The sequence below is a fragment of the Pelophylax lessonae genome, assembly GCF_965119305.1.
Source record: "Pelophylax lessonae genome assembly, chromosome: 10".
NCBI classification, from domain to species: Eukaryota; Metazoa; Chordata; class Amphibia; order Anura; family Ranidae; genus Pelophylax; species Pelophylax lessonae.
In genome coordinates, this window is record NC_138777.1 from 128,280,754 (window position 1) to 128,301,851 (window position 21,098).

Here is a 21,098-nt window from a genome sequence, read left to right on the forward strand (position 1 = left end):
TCTGGGTAGTTAAAATCCCTCATTATTAACACTGTCCCAGCCCTTGCAGCCCTTTCTATCTGTGCCAGGAGCTGAGTCTCCACCTCCTCATTAATACTGGGAGGTCTATAACAAACGCCAATGATAATCTTTGTATTACGCACACCCATGTACATTTCAACCCATACTGCTTCAGACTCAGCACACTCTCCATCAACTAGATCATCTTTTACACTCATTTTGAGATCACTTCTCACATAGAGACAGACACCACCACCCTTCCGTTTTACCCTGTCTTTCTGAAAGAGAGCATAGCCAGATATATTAATAGCCCAGTCATGTGAAGAATGAAGCCAAGATTCAGCAATACCAATTAAGTCATAGTTCTCCTCGTACACCAGAGCTTCCAACTCACCTATTTTGTTTGGCAGACTTCTGGCATTGGTGAAAAAACACTTTAATTCATTGTCACATTTTGCCCACTTATTTTGGATATTTTTAATTTTGGTACAAATGGTACCATTTCCAATGGTTGTTTGTAATATAGGAACCTTCTTATCCTCTGCCATAACTCTCCCCCCATCTTTCCCTATTTCACCCACCAAAAATTCCACCATGTACAAACGACATAAGCATGGGATCAGTAACCTGAAAAAAACAAAAATATGTCAAATCTTTGGGCCCATCTAAGAGTTCATCATATTGAATTATATCATACAGCACAAAAAAAAAAAATGAATATCAATGTGATTTTGAAATACCTCCTCCACTATCCCAGACAACAATAACAGATATGTTTATGAAGAAAAACAGTTGTCACTGTCTAGATTCAGATGAAATATCCCAACTGTTGGACAGAGTAATCACAGAGATGATTGTCACTGATAACCAGCCATTTACAATGGTGTCTGACTCAGGATTTAAGCGGTCGATGTCCATACTTGAGCCAAGCTACACACTGAACAGTGAGAAGTATTATCAAACCGAAATGCTGGGAAAGCTTCACCAAAAGGTCGTTGATAAAGTAAAGGCTATGCTGCAACCAGAGAATGCTGGCAACTCACTCTCATTCACGACTGACTGCTAGTCAGGACAAACAGAGTCAGAGTCACTAATGATTCTTACATGCCACTTCATTGACAGCGGATGGACGAAAAGGCAATTGGTGCTGAATACAAAAGTGATGCAAGAATCCCACACTGGGGAGTACAGGGAGTACAGTAGAGAAATGTTTCTAGGCATGCTGAAAGACAGGGGAATCAACAAAGATTGAGTTATGCTTGTGCTACTTCGAGACAGTGGAGCAAACATGCGGAAAGGAATAAGGCTTACTGATATGTCATACCTCAGTGTCATGGCACACAACAGCCTCCAACTTTCAAATGATGGTCTGTCAAGCCAAAGAGCTTTGATTGATATATGTTTTGAGAAGCATGAACAGATTAAAAATGTGCTTGCAAGTCTTTTGAATCCTCGATACAAGAACCATGCTTTCTCTTCTGATAATGTATTGGCAAAGGCCATTCCAAAGAAGAGGAATTCCTTGAAACGCGTCAGCCCACAGGATCTTCAGTGACTGTTACATCCATACGTATTAATACATTGGATGGAATGTACAGTGATCTGTGATGCACAATTTCTTGCTGTTTTTGTGAGTACATTACTTACTGTGCTTTTATCTAATAAATTATTTGTCTCGGGATAATGCACTAGGTTGGTGCGCTCCTCTGTGTGTTTTATATAAAAGCAAAAAAATGGCTGACAGAAAATATTCAACAGGAGGTGCAGGAGGTTCCTGCCGAAAAGACAAGTCCAGAAAAATATTTTTTATAAAGAGCAGCATGCTGCAAAAACAGAACGTCCAAAAGTACGTCAACGCACAGAAGAGAATCTTCTACATCGTGGTTGAATTGATCAGGATATTTTCAGTGTTTTATTGGGGCCTCATGTGGAGGATTCAATTTCTTCTGAATCTGCAATAATGAGCCTGGATGATGAACTTCATCTCTATTTGAAGGAACCAGTAATTGACAGAAGACGTGATCCTCTTCAGTGGTGGAAAGAAAATTAGGCACGCTACAAAAGACTTGCTTCCCATGCTAGAAGATACCTCTCGCTCTCTGCTCCTCTGTCCTCCTCTTTCATGTTTATGAAGTGGAACCATTATATGAACAAAACAGAAGACCTTTAACAGGTGACCATGGACACTCAAGCATTACAAAGAGTATAATAAGAAATGTTAAGACGAAATCAAGGCGGCTAAAATAGAACACGAGAGACATATAGCGGAGGAGAGTAAAAGGAACCCCAAGAAATTCTTTAAGTATATAAACAGTAAGAAAGCGAGGCCAGAACACATTGGCCCCATAAAAGACAACAAAGGAGATTTGGCCACAGAGGACAGAGAAAAGGCGGTAGTGTTAAATAATTTCTTCTCTTCAGTCTTCACAAAAGAATTAGGGGGCTACACTAAACCAGTTTGTAAGGCCAAACTAAATAATACACCTCAGGAAGTACCGCCATGGCTAACAGAAGATAGACTTAGAACTAAACTAGGGAGTCTTAACATAAATAAATCACCGGGACCGGATGGCTTGCACCCGAGGGTTCTTAAAGAGCCCAGCCAGGTGATTGCCAGACCATTATTCTTGATCTTTAACCGCTTGTACATATACTGCGGCAATCAGCCCCATGCAGGCAAAGTGACCTATCGGCCTGTGAGCCAATAGGGGGTGAGCGCGCACCGCCGGAGGCGCGCTACCGCCCCCGCTCGTTCACGGACACCTCAGCGCGAGTGACCGGCGGACCCGATGTCCACCTGTCACTAGCGATCATCCGTTACAGAGGGATAAAGGCAGGCGGCTAATGTAAACAAACCCGCCTGTCATTCTCCCTTGTGTAACAGCAGAGATCATACGGTCCTGCTATGTAGGATCGTAGATCTCTGCTGTTACATGAAAAGCCCCATCCCTGCACAGTAAGAAGCACGCCCCTAGGGACACACTTAGCCACTGCATCACTAATAAAGTTAACCCCTTTCCTGCCAGTGTCATTTTGACAGTAACAGTGCATATGTATAGCACTGATTACTGTAGTAATGTCATTGGTACCCCTAAAAGTGTCAAAAATGTCAGTCAAGGGTCCGATCTGTCCACCGCAATGTCGCAGTCCTGCAAAAAAAAATCGCAGATCGCTGCCATTACTCGTTAAAAAAAAACAACAAAAATGACAAAAATCTTTCCCTTAGTTAGTAAACGCAATAACTTTTGCGCAAACCAATCAAAATACGCTTATTGCAATTTTTTTTTTACCAAACATATGTAGCAGAAAACAAATTGGCCAAAAATGTTACAAAATTTTGATTTTTTTTTTTTGGGGAATTTCATATAAAAAAAATGTGAAAAATATTGTTATTTTTTGCAAAATTGTCGCTTTTTTTTTGTTTATAGCGCCTGTGCAATGATCAAAAAATTGCACAGGTGATCAAATACCACCAAAAGAAAGCTCTGTTTGTGGGGAAAAAAGGACGTCAAATCTGTTTAGGTGCAGCGTCACACGACTGCGCAATTGTCCGTTAAAGTCACGCAGTGCCGAATCGCAAAATAGGGCCTGGTCAGGAAGGGGGTAAAATCTTCCGGTGCTTAAGTGGTTAAGGATAGTTTACAGATGGGTATGGTGCCAGCTGATTGGAAAAAAAGCCAACGTGGTACCAATATTTAAAAAAGGGCCGAAATATATCCCGGGTAACTATAGGCCAGTCAGCCTAACATCAGTAGTCTGCAAGATTTTGGAGGGGATGTTAAGGGACCACATACAAGACTTTAGTAATGAAAATGGTATTATTAGTAGTGATCATGAAAAATCGTTCTTGCCAAGCCAATGTATTAACCTATGATGAAGTGAGCTGCCACCTAGATAAAGGTAAGCCTGTGGATGTGGTGTATCTGGACTTTGCAAAGGCCTTTGACACCGTTCCCCACAAACGCTTACTGTTCAAACTAAGGAAGGTAGGTATGGACAACATAGTTAGTGAGGTTGAAAAAAGACATCCGTCCATCCAGTTCAACCGTTGATGTGTGTGTGTGTGTGTTTGCTGTTAACCGCACATTGTATACCCCTCTATGTTGTGGTCTTTAAGGTGCCCATCTAATTGTTTTTTTAAACTATCGATGCTCCCTGCTGATACCACTGCTTGTGGAAGAGAATTCCACATCCTTACTGCTCTTACAGTGAAGAACCCCCTACGTATTTCAAGGTTAAACCGCCTTTCCTCTAGTTTTAGTGAGTGGCCACGTGTCTTATTGTATTCCCTTTCTCTGATTAGATTGCTCCTTATGCTAGGGTCGCCAGTACAGTATTTGTACATTGATATCATATCCCCCCTCACTCGTCTCTTCTCGAGATAGAATAAGTCCAGTGCTTGTAGTCTTTCCTCATAGCTGATGTCCTCCATTCCCCTAATTATTTTTGTTGCCCTTCTCTGGACTCTCTCCAGTTCCAGCACATCCTTCCTGAGGACCGGTGCCCAGAACCGGACAGCATACTCCAGATGTGGCCGGACCAGAGTCTTGTAGACAGGGAGAATAATCTCTTTATTTCTGGAGTGAATCCCCTTTTTTATGCATTCCAGTATTCTGTTGGCTTTGCTTGCAGCGGCTTGGCATTGCATGCCACTGCCAAGCCTGTTGTCTACAAGTACCCCCAGGTCCTTTTCCATCCTAGACTCACCCAGAGGTCCCCCCCCCCTAGTGAGTAGCTTGCTTTCCGGTTTCTGGCACCCAAGTGCATTACTTTACATTTTTCAACATTAAACCTCATCTGCCATGTAGTTGCCCACCCCATTATTTTGTTCAGGACGGCTTGTAAGGTTTCCACATCCTGCATAGAAGATATTGGCATGCTTAGTTTAGTATCTGCAGCAGTTTATCAGATGATGTGAAAAGTCCCTGCAAATGAAGTTTTCCTATCAGTTTTCATGCAGTTAAGGTGTGAAGAATGAGCCCTTAATGTTACAAATGTTAATATATAAAGATTTACATGTTCAGTAACAGATTTGTGTCGAAATTTGTGTTTATTTAGCAAAATTTTAAATGTGCAAAAATATCGGCCAATACCGGTCGATACCGATATGCGATGACCAAAATATCCGTATCGGCAACGGAAAACTGATATCGGTCGATTGCTACTGCCGATACTAACCTTCCAGGTCCCCATCACTCCAGCAGGTTTGCATAGCCACCACCCAATCTTGGCCAGGTCAGGTGACAGCACAGCGCCCCCAGTAGATCACTGATGGGAACAGATAACAGACTTGATCTTTGCCAATTTCAAATTCGTATGGAATTTTTACCAGCAGGGCCCGTTCCTTTGCTCAGTAAGAGTAACTGTGAGGGGTTATGGTGTTCAGGCACCACCAACAACCTAGGCCCAATTCTTCTGCACCTGTATGACAAGTTCATGCGATTTCAAATTTGTATGGAATTTTTACCAGCAGGGCCCGTTCCTGTGCCCAGCAAGAGTAAATGCGAGGGGTTGCAGTGTTCAGGCACCACCAACAACCAAGGCCCAATTATTCTGTAACCTGTATGACAAGTACATGCGATTTCAAATTCATATGGAATTTTTACTAGCATGGCCCCTTCCTGCGACCAGCAAGAGAAACTGCGAGGGGTTGCGGTGTTCAGGCACCACCAACACCAAAGGCCCAATTTTTCTGCACCTGCATGACAAGTACATGCGATTTGAAATTTTGTATGTAAATTTGTATATGACATTTTTTTCTTTAGAAATGTCAGTATTGCTGCAGCAGGCTATATGCATTGTACAGATGTGCTACTTTACAGGGACATCAAGGGGACCCCCCAGGCACGATATTTAAAGGAATTTTTCATTTTTATAGTTTCACTTTAAGCATCATTACAATCAGTATATCACTGCTCCTTTAAAAATTATCATTTTTAAAACATTTTTTTGCATTGCTACATGTTCCCCAGGTCAGTACGCGGACCCCCATACACTTTAGTTGAGCAATAACTTGCATTTAAGCTTTTAAAATGAGGACTTTTGATTTTTGATGTTCAAATCCCATAGACTTCAATACAGTTTGTTTGTTCAAACAAACTTTTCCCCTGTTTGCAGTGTTCTGATGTGAACCGAACAGGGGGGTGTTTGGCTCATCACTACTATTTAGTAGTCTGCTTTAGAAAACTAATAGGGACTCTAAAAAAAACTCTGAAAGCTGGAGGAGGTGTCCATTTCCTCGTCCCAGTCTGGGAGAGATTTTCCAAGATAAAAAAACTGCATTGGAAAACTATGTATATAAAAGCAATATATATAACCTGTGATTTTAAACCTTTAGAATTATACTCATTAAATATTTAAGTAAATAAATGATTAGGTATCTCATCATATTACCAACAACACTTGTTTATCACACTGTATGTCGTGCAGTGTTCTTTCATTTTTGTTTACATCAGCGTGATTGTTGAATCCACCTGTTGACTTGTTTTAAATGCTACCCTTGGACATATTATTTATATAACTATATTGTACTGATCAAAGTGTTTCCAAGAAGACATATGTAGCGGGGTTAAACATGCCTAAAGACACTGTTTGATATGTGGGAAGGAACTAGGCTCCCTCTAGTGGTAGCTGCATGGAATTTCCCGGGCTGTGACTTCCTTTTCACAAGATGAAGAAACTACATCTCCCAGGCTGCTTTGCAAGATCCAGGAACTAGGCTCCCTCTAGTGGTAGCTGCATGGAATTTCCCGGGCTGTGACTTCCTTTTCACAAGATGAAGAAACTACATCTCCCAGGCTGCTTTGCAAGATCCAGGAACTAGGCTCCCTCTAGTGGTAGCTGCATGGAATTTCCCGGGCTGTGACTTCCTTTTCACAAGATGAAGAAACTACATCTCCCAGGCTGCTTTGCAAGATCCAGGGTGCACGGCTGCACCGCACGGCACTATGGGGGAGGTTATTTAAAGGAAGAGAGAAGCGCGCGAAGGGGGGGGCCTTTCTGCGCTGGACTCTGAGGAACCAGCGAGCGAGAGTGAAGGACTGACACTGGATATTGGGCCAGAGCCTTTTAGCCTGGAGGGACGACGTGGAACCGTCCCATCTCAAGCACGAGGCACATTCCTGGAGGTCATACTGCTGTTTGCCGAGACCGGAAGTCATCCGCCAGAAGGACCCCGCGCGGCTGGCATATAGCCAAAGGACTGAGACCGCAGTGGAAGCGCGCGAAGGAGAAACTTCTGTTGGTGAGAGGGCACACGCCCAATAACTGACTTTATCTGCTGAAGAGACAGTTTTATCTACAGATAGCGGTAGCGCAGCAGGAGGTGATAAAACCCCGGGGTTTATCACCATACTCTCTCAGGAGACTCATAGACAAACAATAAGGTCTGTAAAGGAGTCGCCAGAGGCTTATCTCTCTCGCAGAAGTTATTGCTCAGTTACGCAGACACCCTGCGGTGACAACTAACAGCTCGTTGTTTTCTCTCTCTTGATCTTTATTCCTAATCTGGATTACAAATGAGCTCTATTCAATAACCTTGCTAGCGAAGATCAACAAGAAAGAAGAGAACTCTGGGGGAGGGACTCAGATAGGCCCACCTACCTGGTACTGTGTCTAGCCTTAATGCAGGAGGAGTGTGGGGGTATTCTTTTACCTTTTTAAAGCTGTTTTAAATAACCTTTTATGGACTTGTATTGTATTGTATTGTATCTCCCCTATTCAATTTGATATATAGTAAACTAAGTTTGGTTAATTACAATCTTGTGCGTTGTTCCATTGTGTCACCCAGAAGGACTACTATTCAAGAAGGTAACAAGGTATTGTTGCATAGTGAAGTATTGTATTCCAACCTGTGTATCTATTTGATAGTCCAGTCCTATTCTGGGTCAGTTGTGCCTGAGGAGGGATCGAGCCAATTTGATTGGGTTGTTAGGCAGGGTGTAGACCCAATAATATAATCAGCAGCTCCTGCGGGGGTGGTGCTACACGTGGGGGCTCGTCCGGGATTTCTACAGTCCTGCAATACAACCCTCTCAGCCATAGAATTCCCTCCCACGCAGAAATGGATCCTGTCGCTGCTGCTGAGTGGTGCAAGGAAGAGAATGTCATAGTGGAAAATGGCCTGGTGGTTGAAATCAAGGGAGAAGCCTGGACTGAAGAAAAGCTCCTCCCTGTTTTGAGGGCACTATCCACAGACAGGAAATTTTGGGTGATTGACATGAAAACTGACACCACTGTCCCACACACGTATGCACTGTGTGAGTGGAGGAAGGGGGTCCCTGATTATTTCAACGGAAACAGTGTAAAAACTACTGACCAAACAGAACTTTTCCTGATACATCCAGGAGTTCCTATTGCGGGTCCCTCATCCACCACCCCTGGGGTATCCAGCCAAGAAAAAGGTGTCCAAGAAGGGCATCCTGAGTCATCACCTTTGTCGACTTTTAGCTCAGAACTGTGTGCTGTTCTTGGGGAGATTGTGGCAAAATGTAGTAGGGACTCCTCGAGCTATTTGATGACTGGATATAGGAAGCTCCGGACATTCTCTGGGAAACAGCCTGTGCCTTCAGCAGAAGATGGGTTCGAAGAGTGGTTAGATACCGCCACTCAGGCTTTGGAGGAATGGGAGGTACCAGAACAGCACAAGAAGCAGAGAATCACAGAGAGTTTAAGGGGACCTGCATTAGAGGCTGTACGTAATCTAAAGCTTAGCAAGAAGAACTGCACTGCACAGGATTATTTGGACATTCTGCAAGATGTGTTTGGTCGGACGGAGAACGCGGCTGAACTTCTCTACCAGTTGGACCACTGTTATCAAGAAGAGGGAGAGGGAAGTTCTCCATCTGAAGATTTGGAAGATGAAGAGGAGGTACCCGACTGGTTGTGGTCATCTCAGTTGCCAGAACCCACACCTGCCTCCCTGTCTTCATCTGACTTGGCTGATAGAGGAGCCCTTCGGGCAGAAGCCCCTGAATTCATACCCTTTCATATGCTTCCAGAAGAAGCAGCTGAGGATGAAGGTTCTGAGGAGGAGGTTGCACCCTTCTCTGAAGAAGAACTGACCTCTCTTGAACCATCAGGTTCCTCTGTGTTGGAACATGAGGAGGGGGACATTGAAGAATCCTCAGAAGTGCCTGATCCTAGCACCTCTGAGAGCATGCCTCCACGGGAACAGAGGGAAAGGAGAGTCATTCACCCACCTAAGAGACTGACCTATGATCAATTGGGTGAATGTTCGGAAGAAGCTGTTTTTACCTCCAAAAGATCTCCTGACCAGCCTAGTTCCTCCACTGTAGATTTGGTGGGGGACAACCCTAGCTCACCCCCAGGCACAACTGTGCAAGCCACCCAAGTTTTGGGGGGTCTGTGAGAGATCATGAGAACAAAGTATTGAAGTAGAAAACGTTTGCATTTAAGTTTGTACATAAGGATATTGGGTTTGGCCATTATAATAAGCACAGTTTTTGATGTTCACAATTTGGTTTACTTTGTGAGTTAATGTTTGCGCACATTTTGTTGCTCTGACCTCACTATATGTTTTTTTTTCTTTCTCACCTTTTGATGTTTTTTTTCAACACAAACTTTAAGATGTAAGTGTTTAAGAAATTGCAAAGGCACATGTGCTTTTTAAAGGAGCACTATATAAAAGCACTAGAAATCAGCACTATATTAACACTGTAGAAATCACTTATTTGCTTATTAATTGCACTTTATCGTTTTACTGTTGCACTGCTATTAGAATACAAAATTGGATGTATTCAGATTGACTTATTTCAGCAAAATGTTAATGTTTTTGTTGTATAATGCCAACCTATGCACTAGGGTACATACTGTTGACCTCTTTGGGGACCAAAGTTTCTCAAGTGGGGGGAGTGTGTAGCGGGGTTAAACATGCCTAAAGACACTGTTTGATATGTGGGAAGGAACTAGGCTCCCTCTAGTGGTAGCTGCATGGAATTTCCCGGGCTGTGACTTCCTTTTCACAAGATGAAGAAACTACATCTCCCAGGCTGCTTTGCAAGATCCAGGAACTAGGCTCCCTCTAGTGGTAGCTGCATGGAATTTCCCGGGCTGTGACTTCCTTTTCACAAGATGAAGAAACTACATCTCCCAGGCTGCTTTGCAAGATCCAGGAACTAGGCTCCCTCTAGTGGTAGCTGCATGGAATTTCCCGGGCTGTGACTTCCTTTTCACAAGATGAAGAAACTACATCTCCCAGGCTGCTTTGCAAGATCCAGGGTGCACGGCTGCACCGCACGGCACTATGGGGGAGGTTATTTAAAGGAAGAGAGAAGCGCGCGAAGGGGGGGCCTTTCTGCGCTGGACTCTGAGGAACCAGCGAGCGAGAGTGAAGGACTGACACTGGATATTGGGCCAGAGCCTTTTAGCCTGGAGGGACGACGTGGAACCGTCCCATCTCAAGCACGAGGCACATTCCTGGAGGTCATACTGCTGTTTGCCGAGACCGGAAGTCATCCGCCAGAAGGACCCCGCGCGGCTGGCATATAGCCAAAGGACTGAGACCGCAGTGGAAGCGCGCGAAGGAGAAACTTCTGTTGGTGAGAGGGCACACGCCCAATAACTGACTTTATCTGCTGAAGAGACAGTTTTATCTACAGATAGCGGTAGCGCAGCAGGAGGTGATAAAACCCCGGGGTTTATCACCATACTCTCTCAGGAGACTCATAGACAAACAATAAGGTCTGTAAAGGAGTCGCCAGAGGCTTATCTCTCTCGCAGAAGTTATTGCTCAGTTACGCAGACACCCTGCGGTGACAACTAACAGCTCGTTGTTTTCTCTCTCTTGATCTTTATTCCTAATCTGGATTACAAATGAGCTCTATTCAATAACCTTGCTAGCGAAGATCAACAAGAAAGAAGAGAACTCTGGGGGAGGGACTCAGATAGGCCCACCTACCTGGTACTGTGTCTAGCCTTAATGCAGGAGGAGTGTGGGGGTATTCTTTTACCTTTTTAAAGCTGTTTTAAATAACCTTTTATGGACTTGTATTGTATTGTATTGTATCTCCCCTATTCAATTTGATATATAGTAAACTAAGTTTGGTTAATTACAATCTTGTGCGTTGTTCCATTGTGTCACCCAGAAGGACTACTATTCAAGAAGGTAACAAGGTATTGTTGCATAGTGAAGTATTGTATTCCAACCTGTGTATCTATTTGATAGTCCAGTCCTATTCTGGGTCAGTTGTGCCTGAGGAGGGATCGAGCCAATTTGATTGGGTTGTTAGGCAGGGTGTAGACCCAATAATATAATCAGCAGCTCCTGCGGGGGTGGTGCTACACATACAACATGGTTCTGAATTATTTTTATCATTTTCTTTTCATCTCATTTTTAGATGTTGATGAATGTCAGGATAGAGGATTGTGTCGCAATGGTCGCTGTGTAAACACCCCTGGATCCTTCTATTGTGAATGTACCCCTCCATGGACACTGGATACCCTGGGAAGGCATTGTAATCGCCCTGACATACAGTCAGGTAATGAGCTAACATGTACATAAATAGTAGAAGTAGTTATTCAAACATTTTTATATTATGCTTTCATACCAAAACATGGCATTGGGGGCAATTTTCTGAATGCAGTGGGCTTGTGTGCAAGAAGTTGGCCCCAGTGTGGACCTGTGTAGCGCTACCTCTGAAGGAGCCACTGGTTAAGATAGGTCCTCTGTTCTCCACCACAACCCTGCAAGGGCCTCAATCCTACTGACACACCAGGCTACTAAAGTGAAGTAACAAGACTATGGGTAAAAGAGAACTTGTACTGTATTTTCTGGCGTATAAGACTACTTTTGAACCTCAAAAAAAACCCCCAAAAATGGGGGGTCGTCTTATACGCCGAGTATAATATCTCCAAGGTAACCTAAGTATAAGTATTACCGGTAGATCATGTAATAGGGGGGTCATCTTATACGCCCAGTCGTCTTATACGCCGGAAAATACGGTAGTTTATTATTTATAAAGATGGTTATTAGACAAAGGCAAGCCAATAACATCTATGTTTGCACTATTCAGCACACAGGGTAGGTAACAATCAGGAGTTTGTAAATGGTGTAAAGGCCCCCAAATCAGCATAAACAGTAGCAATACCAGCCTACTTCTTGGATCCCCATGGCACCAAGAGCCTGTGCTTTTCCCAGGCAAAGAATATTTGGCCCTCCTGGCTCCTCCTGCCAAGCACAGGACATATTGATTTGTAGTTTAGAAAGACAGTCATCCACTTAATATGGCCACCATCTTGAGCTACATCTCCCAGAATTTCAGACATTCTGTATCAAATTCTTTAAGCTTCAAATACTTAGCGTTCCCCCCTGCTGGCTGGAGGAGAATGCAACAACAGTATAACAACTCAGCAAAAGGCAGCAAGACAGATGCATTTGGAGTAAGGCCTTTGTCTCATACTACTGTAGTCTAGTATATGGATACATACTCCCACCACTGAAATTCTTTCGTCCTCAAAGATGAGGTTAAGTTATTCTAGATTCATAGTGTCCACAACAGTCAATTGTAACTAATAGCAATTTGAATGAAACTCAGTTAACATGTACATAAACTCATAGTTTTTAATAACATATGAGTTCAGTAGGGGGGCCATCCACTTGTTATTGACAGGGGTGAGGTGGCTCCAGCTGGGAGCCATTAATTGGGGCTGGCCCACCTGTGTGTCAGAGGGTGGGTTTAGGTCACCTCCCACCAAATTTTTGGCAAGGGGGGTTGGTTCGGCATGTGTCTGTGGTGTTGTGTAGATGATTTCTCCCCATGAGTTTTCCCAAAAAACATGATCACAGACATAGAAGCTACTATTGCTATTTTCTTATTTGGGACCATCCCTTTAATTTCTCCGTGGGGGAGGGACCACATCCAGTTCATGCTTATCTTTCCTAACTGTCTTCCTCTTCTGCACATAGACTAGTACCTTTAGACTGGGTTAGTGGTCAGGGTCTACAAGAAACAGTCTGCCTGGGATCAGCATCAAACTGTGGCAGCATTCGTACTGCCTCAGCTATAGGAATGAGGTGATTTAGATGCCATATGTTCAGCGAGGTTCTCTTCCAAACATTAACAGATATGGGGAGTACCCAGTGGCAAAATTATCAGTGCTGTTGTAAGGTGCGATTCAGCCTTTCAGTCTGGGGATCACTTTGAGGATGGTAACAGTCTCCTAATGAGTTTGCTTTCAAAGTCTCTCCCCTGAACAGAATAGATGCACTGTGGCAGGCAGTGCCATCTTAAGAGCCTTATAGGCCCCTGGGCAATGCAGTGCACTGGGGCCCCCTGCCTACACAATCACCCACGAGAATAAAAATGCAAATTATCGATAAGGCGATATATATCCTCCAGGTAGTTGTACTCTCTTGTAGTATATAGTGGTCCCTGTAATATGTATATAGTAAGGTATATACTCCAGGTAGCTGTACTCTCTTGTAGTATATACGTATTGGTCCCTGTAATATGTATATAGTAAGGTATATACTCCAGGTAGTTGTACTCTCTTGTAGTATATAGTGGTCCCTGACCCTGTAATATGTATATAGTAAGGTTGGTATATACTCCAGGACCAGGTGTTGTACTCTCTTGTAGTATATAGTGTGTTCCCTGGTATATCCGACCTCCAGGTAGTTGTACTCTCTTGTGACAGTGTCGATGGAGAGAGAGTGAAAAAAAAAAAGAAAATCAAGCAGCCTGGGCTTGTGGCAACCAGACCATTTAAATAGGATTTACCATGCCCACAACAGAGATGAGTAATTTACTAAGTGGCATGATTCTGCTTCCATTTTATAAATAATGGCTCTATATTCAAAGTAACATATTCTGATAATCTAGAAGAAACTTGAATTCCAAGAAATTTAAAAGATGAGACCAAAAAAATCTGTCTGACTGCCAGAAATGATTTTCAAGCTGTGCAACCTATTAACTTTAAGTCCCAAAATCTATGATGAGTTCAACAAACAGCCCGCAAATCGAATCCATTCCTCATCACTAGTACAGAGCAGATATTTGCTATTGCTTCTTCTGTGCTCTTTTCCTCCTTCTCATCCAGTAATCTTACCATATACACACCTATTGGCTATAAGAAGTTAGTTGTATTTTTTCAGGGTTGCTATACCACAGACCTCCGTTCTGCTATATTCTTTGGATTGTTGCCCAAATCATCCCCATTCCCAGCGTGCTAATCTCAGCTTCACCAAACACCCCATTTATGCCATCTTTTTAGCCTGTGCTGCACCAAAATGTTAGGTACTCAGATGCCATGATTTTGCCCGAAAGACCATATGCCAATTGCCATTACTCTGCACAGAATGCCATCTATTCCCTCCATCAGCATGTGGAATGCCATGGGGCAGCAGGAGGCAGAAGAAGAGGAATGTAAGGAGGAGGGTGGGTTGCAAGCAACCGTTGCATTCCTGACAGTAAAGAGGAGAGAGGTGGGGCACTGGCAGTGAAGAGGAGAAGGATTAGGCTACTGGTGGTGAGGAGGTTTAGCCTGGCTGCCTTATCTTTCACAACGGCTCGCTGCTCAAGTCATGCAGCACATGAAGGGAGGAGGTGGGTGGAGCCAGTCTTCTAGGCGCGGAGAGGAGAGGAGAGGGACGAGCCGATGAGGAGGATCCTCCTCCGCTGTGCATGATGGCCCCCGGGCAACCGCCGGGCATGCCCAATGGAAAAGACGGCCCTGGTGGCAGGCCATAGAGAACAAAAAATGTCTCAACAAGAACTTTGGCTACAGTTGATGCCAGTTGATCTTTGGTTGGGAATACCTGAGAATATCAAGTAAAGTGGTCAGTTACTACCAGAATGTTCCCCACTCAAATCAGGCTTCAGGCACAAAAAATCAATGCACACCAACTCCGTTGGTCCCTGGCTCTAAAGGTGGTGGATGGGTGCAGCTTAGGCAGGAGTGGCTTCAGTTCACATATATACGGCCAGTATGTTAGCAGGGTGCAGCATGGTGTGTGTCAGTGAACAGGAATCACACAGAGGTGTATTCACAGAAATTTCAAACAAGGAAAAACCTGGCCCGGTGGGTAGATACAGTCATCTGGAGCCATTTACAGAATCTGCAGCAAATATCTTTCACTTCGGGTGATGATGCTGACAGTTTCTGGAATGAGGAGCGGAAATGCAGCCTGGCCGCTCCACACCCAAATGTGACATTACTCCAAGCAGGCGATAGGCGTAGTCCCTAAACTGTTCCTACTCCTCCTAAACCTCTCCCTAGCTATTAACACTTTTTCTGACAGACAGGGACCTGTCTCTGCACTCAGCAGATTAGTAATGGAGGTAACCTTTATTAGTGGGGGTTGTGATGCCCCCTTATTATATATATTAAATGTTATACTTGCTGCGCAACCCTAAATTATATATAAAAGAAAATATGTGTGTATATATATACCCGTCACTGTAAATGTTGGCTGGGTATGTAAATAACATCCATAAAGTGCGTTAATTGTGCTAAATAAATAACAATAAATTACATCATGTGTATACAGTTATAAAGCTAAAACAATCAAGTGCACCAATAATATATACAGTCCATAATTGTGCTGAAAAAAGAGAAGAAAGTGCAATAGTGCAGTGAGTCCTTTAGTGCAGATAATGCCGATGCAGTAGTGGTGTGACCCTCCACTTCCCCTCGAGTGCCAAATGGTAAGGTAGCTCACTTACCAAATTTAGTGGATTCCTGTTGGCGTACGCCAGCAAGAATCAATCTGCGCTTGTACTCTGCTCCAGGTTCCTGTTGGTAGATAGATATGGATCCTCTGGAGGCGGCTTGGTACTCAAAATATAAGAGAAAAAAGGCTCCTCATCGTGCAGAAGGTTAAAACTCCTTTATTAAAAACTCTTCACACGAACATCCAAATGAAAACTTTTCACTCCAAAACACTTCAAAACGTTCAAATCGTACACTCAAACAAAAAAAACAAAGCTATATCTCTGCCCTGGCCCCTTCCAGACTCCTTCCAGCCTCGCGGCTGCTGTTCAAAGGTCTGTATGTGAGCAATCGCGTATTACCGCCGTACCCGGAAGTGGGGACTCGACGTGCGGTTCAATAGTGGGCTCAGAGCGAGGCAGCGTGCGTATCAACTTGACGCGTTTTGTCAGAGATGTGACGTCTTCGGAAGCTGTACGTGCGCTGCGTGAGTGAGATTAAATAGGGAATGCGGAGACCACATCCGCTATTCGATCCTCCCCCTACTTTACAGTTCTTGGTCAAACCGGATACACCTCACGATGTCTGTCATCCCAAGTCAATGTAATTAAACGGGGTTTACCTTGTGACCATAAAAGCATATTCCAATCGGTCACTATATGTTTCTAAAAAACAGTTGTATGTCATAGGGATATGGTATTCTATGTTATTACTTATTTTGATTTCTTTTTGGTCCAGATATCACTGTAAAAACCAGTATAGAAACCAAGCTATATAGCACTTGTTATTTTGGATAATCCTGTTTACTATAATTTACTAATAGTTTACGTGTCTATGTCCACGAATATATATATTAATAATCTTTAAAGTGCAAAAGTGCTGTTACCCCCTGTGATATAAAGTGATATATATAAAAATACTGTGAAGAAAATATTAATAATATTAATAAATATGTGAATATAAATACTTAATATGCGCTAGTGTATGATATTACTGTGCTTAAGTGTTATTAATAGGTTCTGTGATCTTACAATGCTCGCCACTATTATTATAGTTCCCAGAGTACTGGGTGTCTATTGTGATATAAATATGGATAATCATACAATTGTTGGAAGAATGTTTTCCTTATTGGGGATATGATCAGCGTGGGATATATCCGTTTACAATATACTTCAACAATAGCCAAATACCTTGATAATGATATAATATTACTAAAACTACTATAAATTAATTAAAAAAATTACTTTAAAATTATACATAACTATATTAATAAAGTTTGTTTGAACTTGCGGCTTACCAAATTAGAATATTATCCCATAGGCGCGAGTGAATTACTTACACACATCTGCACTCAGCAGTCACAAAATGTGTGTCAAACCAAGGAGCCAGTGTCTGAAATAGACACTACCCTGACCCAAGATAGCTGTGGGGTCAGTCAGGGCACCAGAGTTCAATCAGATGGCTGCTCCCTTGATAATATCAGGAAGTTGTATATGGATAAGGTTTCTCACCCCTTCCTTCCCCTTCTGCACTGCCTAGCGCCACCTAAAGAAAGGAGTACAGACTGCACCTGCCTACAGTTAGAATGGTCCCTAATTAACTTGAATGTTGTCTCAAGGCGTAGGTGACTATGTTTATCGTGCAAGGCTGTTAGCACAATCTTTCAATGTTTTGCGGTAGAAAAGCTGCCATCTGTCAAGTTACAGTATCTCACAAAAGTAAGTACACACCTCACGTTTTTGTAAATATTTTATTATATCTTTTCATGTGAGAACACTGAAGAAATGACACTTTGCTACAATGTAAAGTAGTGAGTGTACAGCTTGTATAACAGTGTAAATGTGCTGTCCCCTCAAAATAACTCAACACACAGCCAATAATGTCTAAACCACTGGCAACAAAAGTGAGTACACCTCTAAGTGTAAATGTCCAAATTGAGCCCAAAGTGTCAATATTTTGTGTGGCCACCATTGTTTTCCAGCACTGCCCTAACCCTCCTGGGCATGGAGTTACCAGAGCTTCACAGGTTGCCACTGGAGTCCTCTTCCACTCCTCCAAGAGGACATTACGAAGATTGTGGATGTTAGAGACCTTGAGCTCCTCCACCTTCCATTTGAGGATGCCCCACAGATGTTCAATAGGGTTTAGGTCTGGAGACATGCTTAGCCAGTCCATCACATTTACCCTCAGCTTCTTTAGCAGGGCAGTGGTCGTCTTAGAGGTGTGTTTGGGGTCCTTATCATGTTGGAATGCTGCCCTGCAGCCCAGTCTCCGAAGGGAGGGGATCATGTTCTGCTTCAGTATGTCACAGTACATGTTGGCATTCAAGGTTCCCTCAATGAACTGTAGCTCCCCAGTGCCGGCAGCACTCATGCAGCCCCAGACCATGACACTCCCACCACCATACTTGATTGTAGGCAAGTCACACTTGTCTTTGTACTCCTCACCAGATTGCTGCAACACACGCTTGACACCCTCTGAACCAAATAAGTTTATCTTGGTCTCATCAGACCACAGGACATGGTTCCAATAATCCATTTCCTTAGTCTGCTTGTCTTCAGCAAACTGTTTGCGGGCTTTCTTGTGCATCATCTTTAGAAGAGGCTTCCTTCTGGGATGACAGCCATGCAGACCAATGTGATGCAGTGTGCGGCGTATGGTCGGAACACTGACAGGCTGACCCCCACCCCTTCAACCTCTGCCGCAATCCTAGCAGCACTCGTACGTCTATTTCCCAAAGACAACCTCTGGAAATGACGCTGAGCATGTGCACTCAACTTCTTTGGTCAACCATGGCGAGGCCTGTTCTGAGTGGAAACTGTCCTGTTAAACCGCTGTATTGTCTTGACCACTGTGCTGCAGCTCAGTTTAAGGGTCTTGGCAATCTTCTTATAGCCTAGGCCCTCTTTATGTAGAGCAACAATTCTTTTTTTCAGATCCTCAGAGAGTTCTTTGCCATGAGGTGCCATGTTGAACTTCCAGTGACCATTACAAACAAACTGATTTTATCGTGTATACCACCGACCCGGAATCCAGATACATCTGAGTTAGATCGGATCAGCACGGCAAGGGGCTCCATTAGCAGTTTAAATATAAGTGGGGACAGTGGACACCCCTGACACGTACCGTTAAAGATATTGAAGGGGGCAGAAAGAGCTCCAGATGTATACACCCAAGTCAAGGGGGTGGTGTAAAGGGCCAAAATTGCCGAAAGGATGGAACCTCGAAAACCGAAAGCGGAGAGAGTATGGGACAGGTATTCCCAATTGACACTATCGAACGCCTTCTTGGCCTCAAGCGCCAGTAGAAGCGAAGGCATTCTCTGAGTACCAGCCAGATGGATAACATTAACCATACGCCTAGTAGCATCAGACGCTTGTCTATTTTTTGTAAAGCCCGTTTTAAATAAGAAGGGGTAAAATATCAGTCAATCTACTGGCTATGAGTTTGGCATAAAATTTGAGATCATTAATTTTGTGGGGTCATGGGATCCTTCCCTGGCTTGGGCGACGTCACAATCAGTGTAGAGAGCATTTCAGCGGGGAAGCTAGAAGAGGCAGCCGCAGCATTAAACACTTTCTCCAGGTGTGGGGCCAGCAAGGTATGAAAGGCTTGTAAAGCCATCCGGGCCCAGAGATTTGTTGCTGGGGAGGGATAGCATGGCTTTGGTGATTTCAGCCGTGGTGAAGGGCATGTTTAACAGCTCCAAGTGAGTAGGGGAGACCTGAGGTAAGTCAATCTTCACCAACAAGTCCGCAATTAGGGCAGTCGTAGGTTGAAAGGTGCCAGGGTCAGAGTGCAAGCTATACAAAGTACTATAGTAAGCACTGAAAGCATCCGCAATATCCCGGGAATGATACAGTATACCCTGCAATCGATTGGCTAAGAGTTTACCGGCCTTATTGCCTCTAGTGTAGTATTGCATTTTAAACCTACGAGATGCCTTCTCAAAGTCACTAAGTAGTAGTTTGCGGAGCTCAAGGCGGAGGTGGGCCAATTTACAGGTAAGGATAGGAGAGGAGGATTTCTTGTTTAAAGTGTCTAGAGCATGAATTTCACCTGTAATGTCAGCAAATCGCAGGCGACGCTGCCTTTTCGCCCTTGCCCCCAATTGTATTAGAACACCACGCATAAACGCCTTATGGGAATTCCAAAGTATGAATGGGTCCTTCACCGAGGAGACATTGTCAGCAAAAAAATCCTGCAATTGGGTATCTAGCTTTTCTCTAGTCTCAGGGTGTTGCAGCAGTTTCGAGTTGGCCATCCATACAAATGCTGCATCCGGTGAGAGTGCATCCACCAGTTCCAGTGTGATGGACGTGTTGTCCGACCATGTAATCATGTTGATTTTGGTAGACACCACTTTGGATAACAGCCACCGGGGGAGGAGAAGAAAGTAAAGTCCTTCTCGGTGGCATGCATGTACCTCCACGCATCAGACAGTTCATGCTTCTGGATAAAGGAGTTGAGATGGGCAGGTTCCTTGGATGAGGGGGAAGTAAAGTCCATGGCCGGATCAGGGGGCATGTTAAAGTCGCCACAGATCACTAGGCTGCCGTTACGGACTTTTATGGAGGAGCCACTTCTGAAGGGTATTGGGAGCATATACATTCACCAGGGTATGCCTGACTGAGTTTATATCACAGATGACAATAACATATCGGCCGTGGTCATCGGCCAGTTCCTGATGCAATGTGAAGGAAACCGTGTCTCTAATTGCCACCAGAACAACCCTAACCTTAGATTTTGCATTTGCTGTAAACACATAAGGGAAGCTGCGATGGGTACACTAAGGGGGCTGCAGTTTGGAGAAATGCATCTCTTGCACGCAGAGGATATCGCATCCATATGAGGTAGCTTCCTGTCACATCGACCTGCAATTGGCCGGGGGGTTTAGGCCCCTGGCATTAATTGAAAGTATCTTCACTCCCATGTAAAGTCAGTGGAATAATGACTGTAGCGGGAATGTGCATTATGTACTCACAGGTTGTAGAAGGACCCGTAGGGCAAGTCTGAGCAGGATGGTTCCTCCGAAGACGGCAACAGGAAAGGCAGTAATAGAAAATGCTGCAGTAGAGCCAGAAGTTGAGGAGATGAGGCCTGTGGTTGCAGGAGAAAAAAAACAAAATGTAGCACCCTCCTAGGTAGGTCCTAGGAAAGAGCATATTGTGGCCTTGTGTGCTTATCAGGGGGGCCTGATCATTCCGCTAGACTGTCATGAGCTTCCAGGTGTGTCTGTTGAGCTTGGGGAGTCTCCCCACTGTATCCAATGAGGGCACTTGTTGGACAGTGGAGGAAACCTGACCAATAGCACACCAGGGCTTATATTAGTCACAGTGGGCGGAACCTGCCGCAATGCACCCTGGGATGGGGTATAAGTCTGAGGGAAGCACATGACAGAGCACAGGCGTGCGCACAGGGTGTGCCAG

General features: G+C 44.0%; 1 protein-coding gene across 2 annotated transcripts in view; it reads left to right on the forward strand.

The window, feature by feature from the left end:
• The window catches only part of LTBP3 (latent transforming growth factor beta binding protein 3), a 1,036,617-nt gene that overhangs the window by 859,692 nt on the left and 155,827 nt on the right, over positions 1-21,098 (forward strand). For both annotated transcript variants that reach the window (XM_082271069.1, XM_082271070.1), the window contains one exon: positions 11,358-11,498. In XM_082271069.1, coding sequence (XP_082127195.1) covers positions 11,358-11,498 — 141 coding nt within the window. The remainder of the gene's footprint in view (positions 1-11,357; positions 11,499-21,098) is intronic.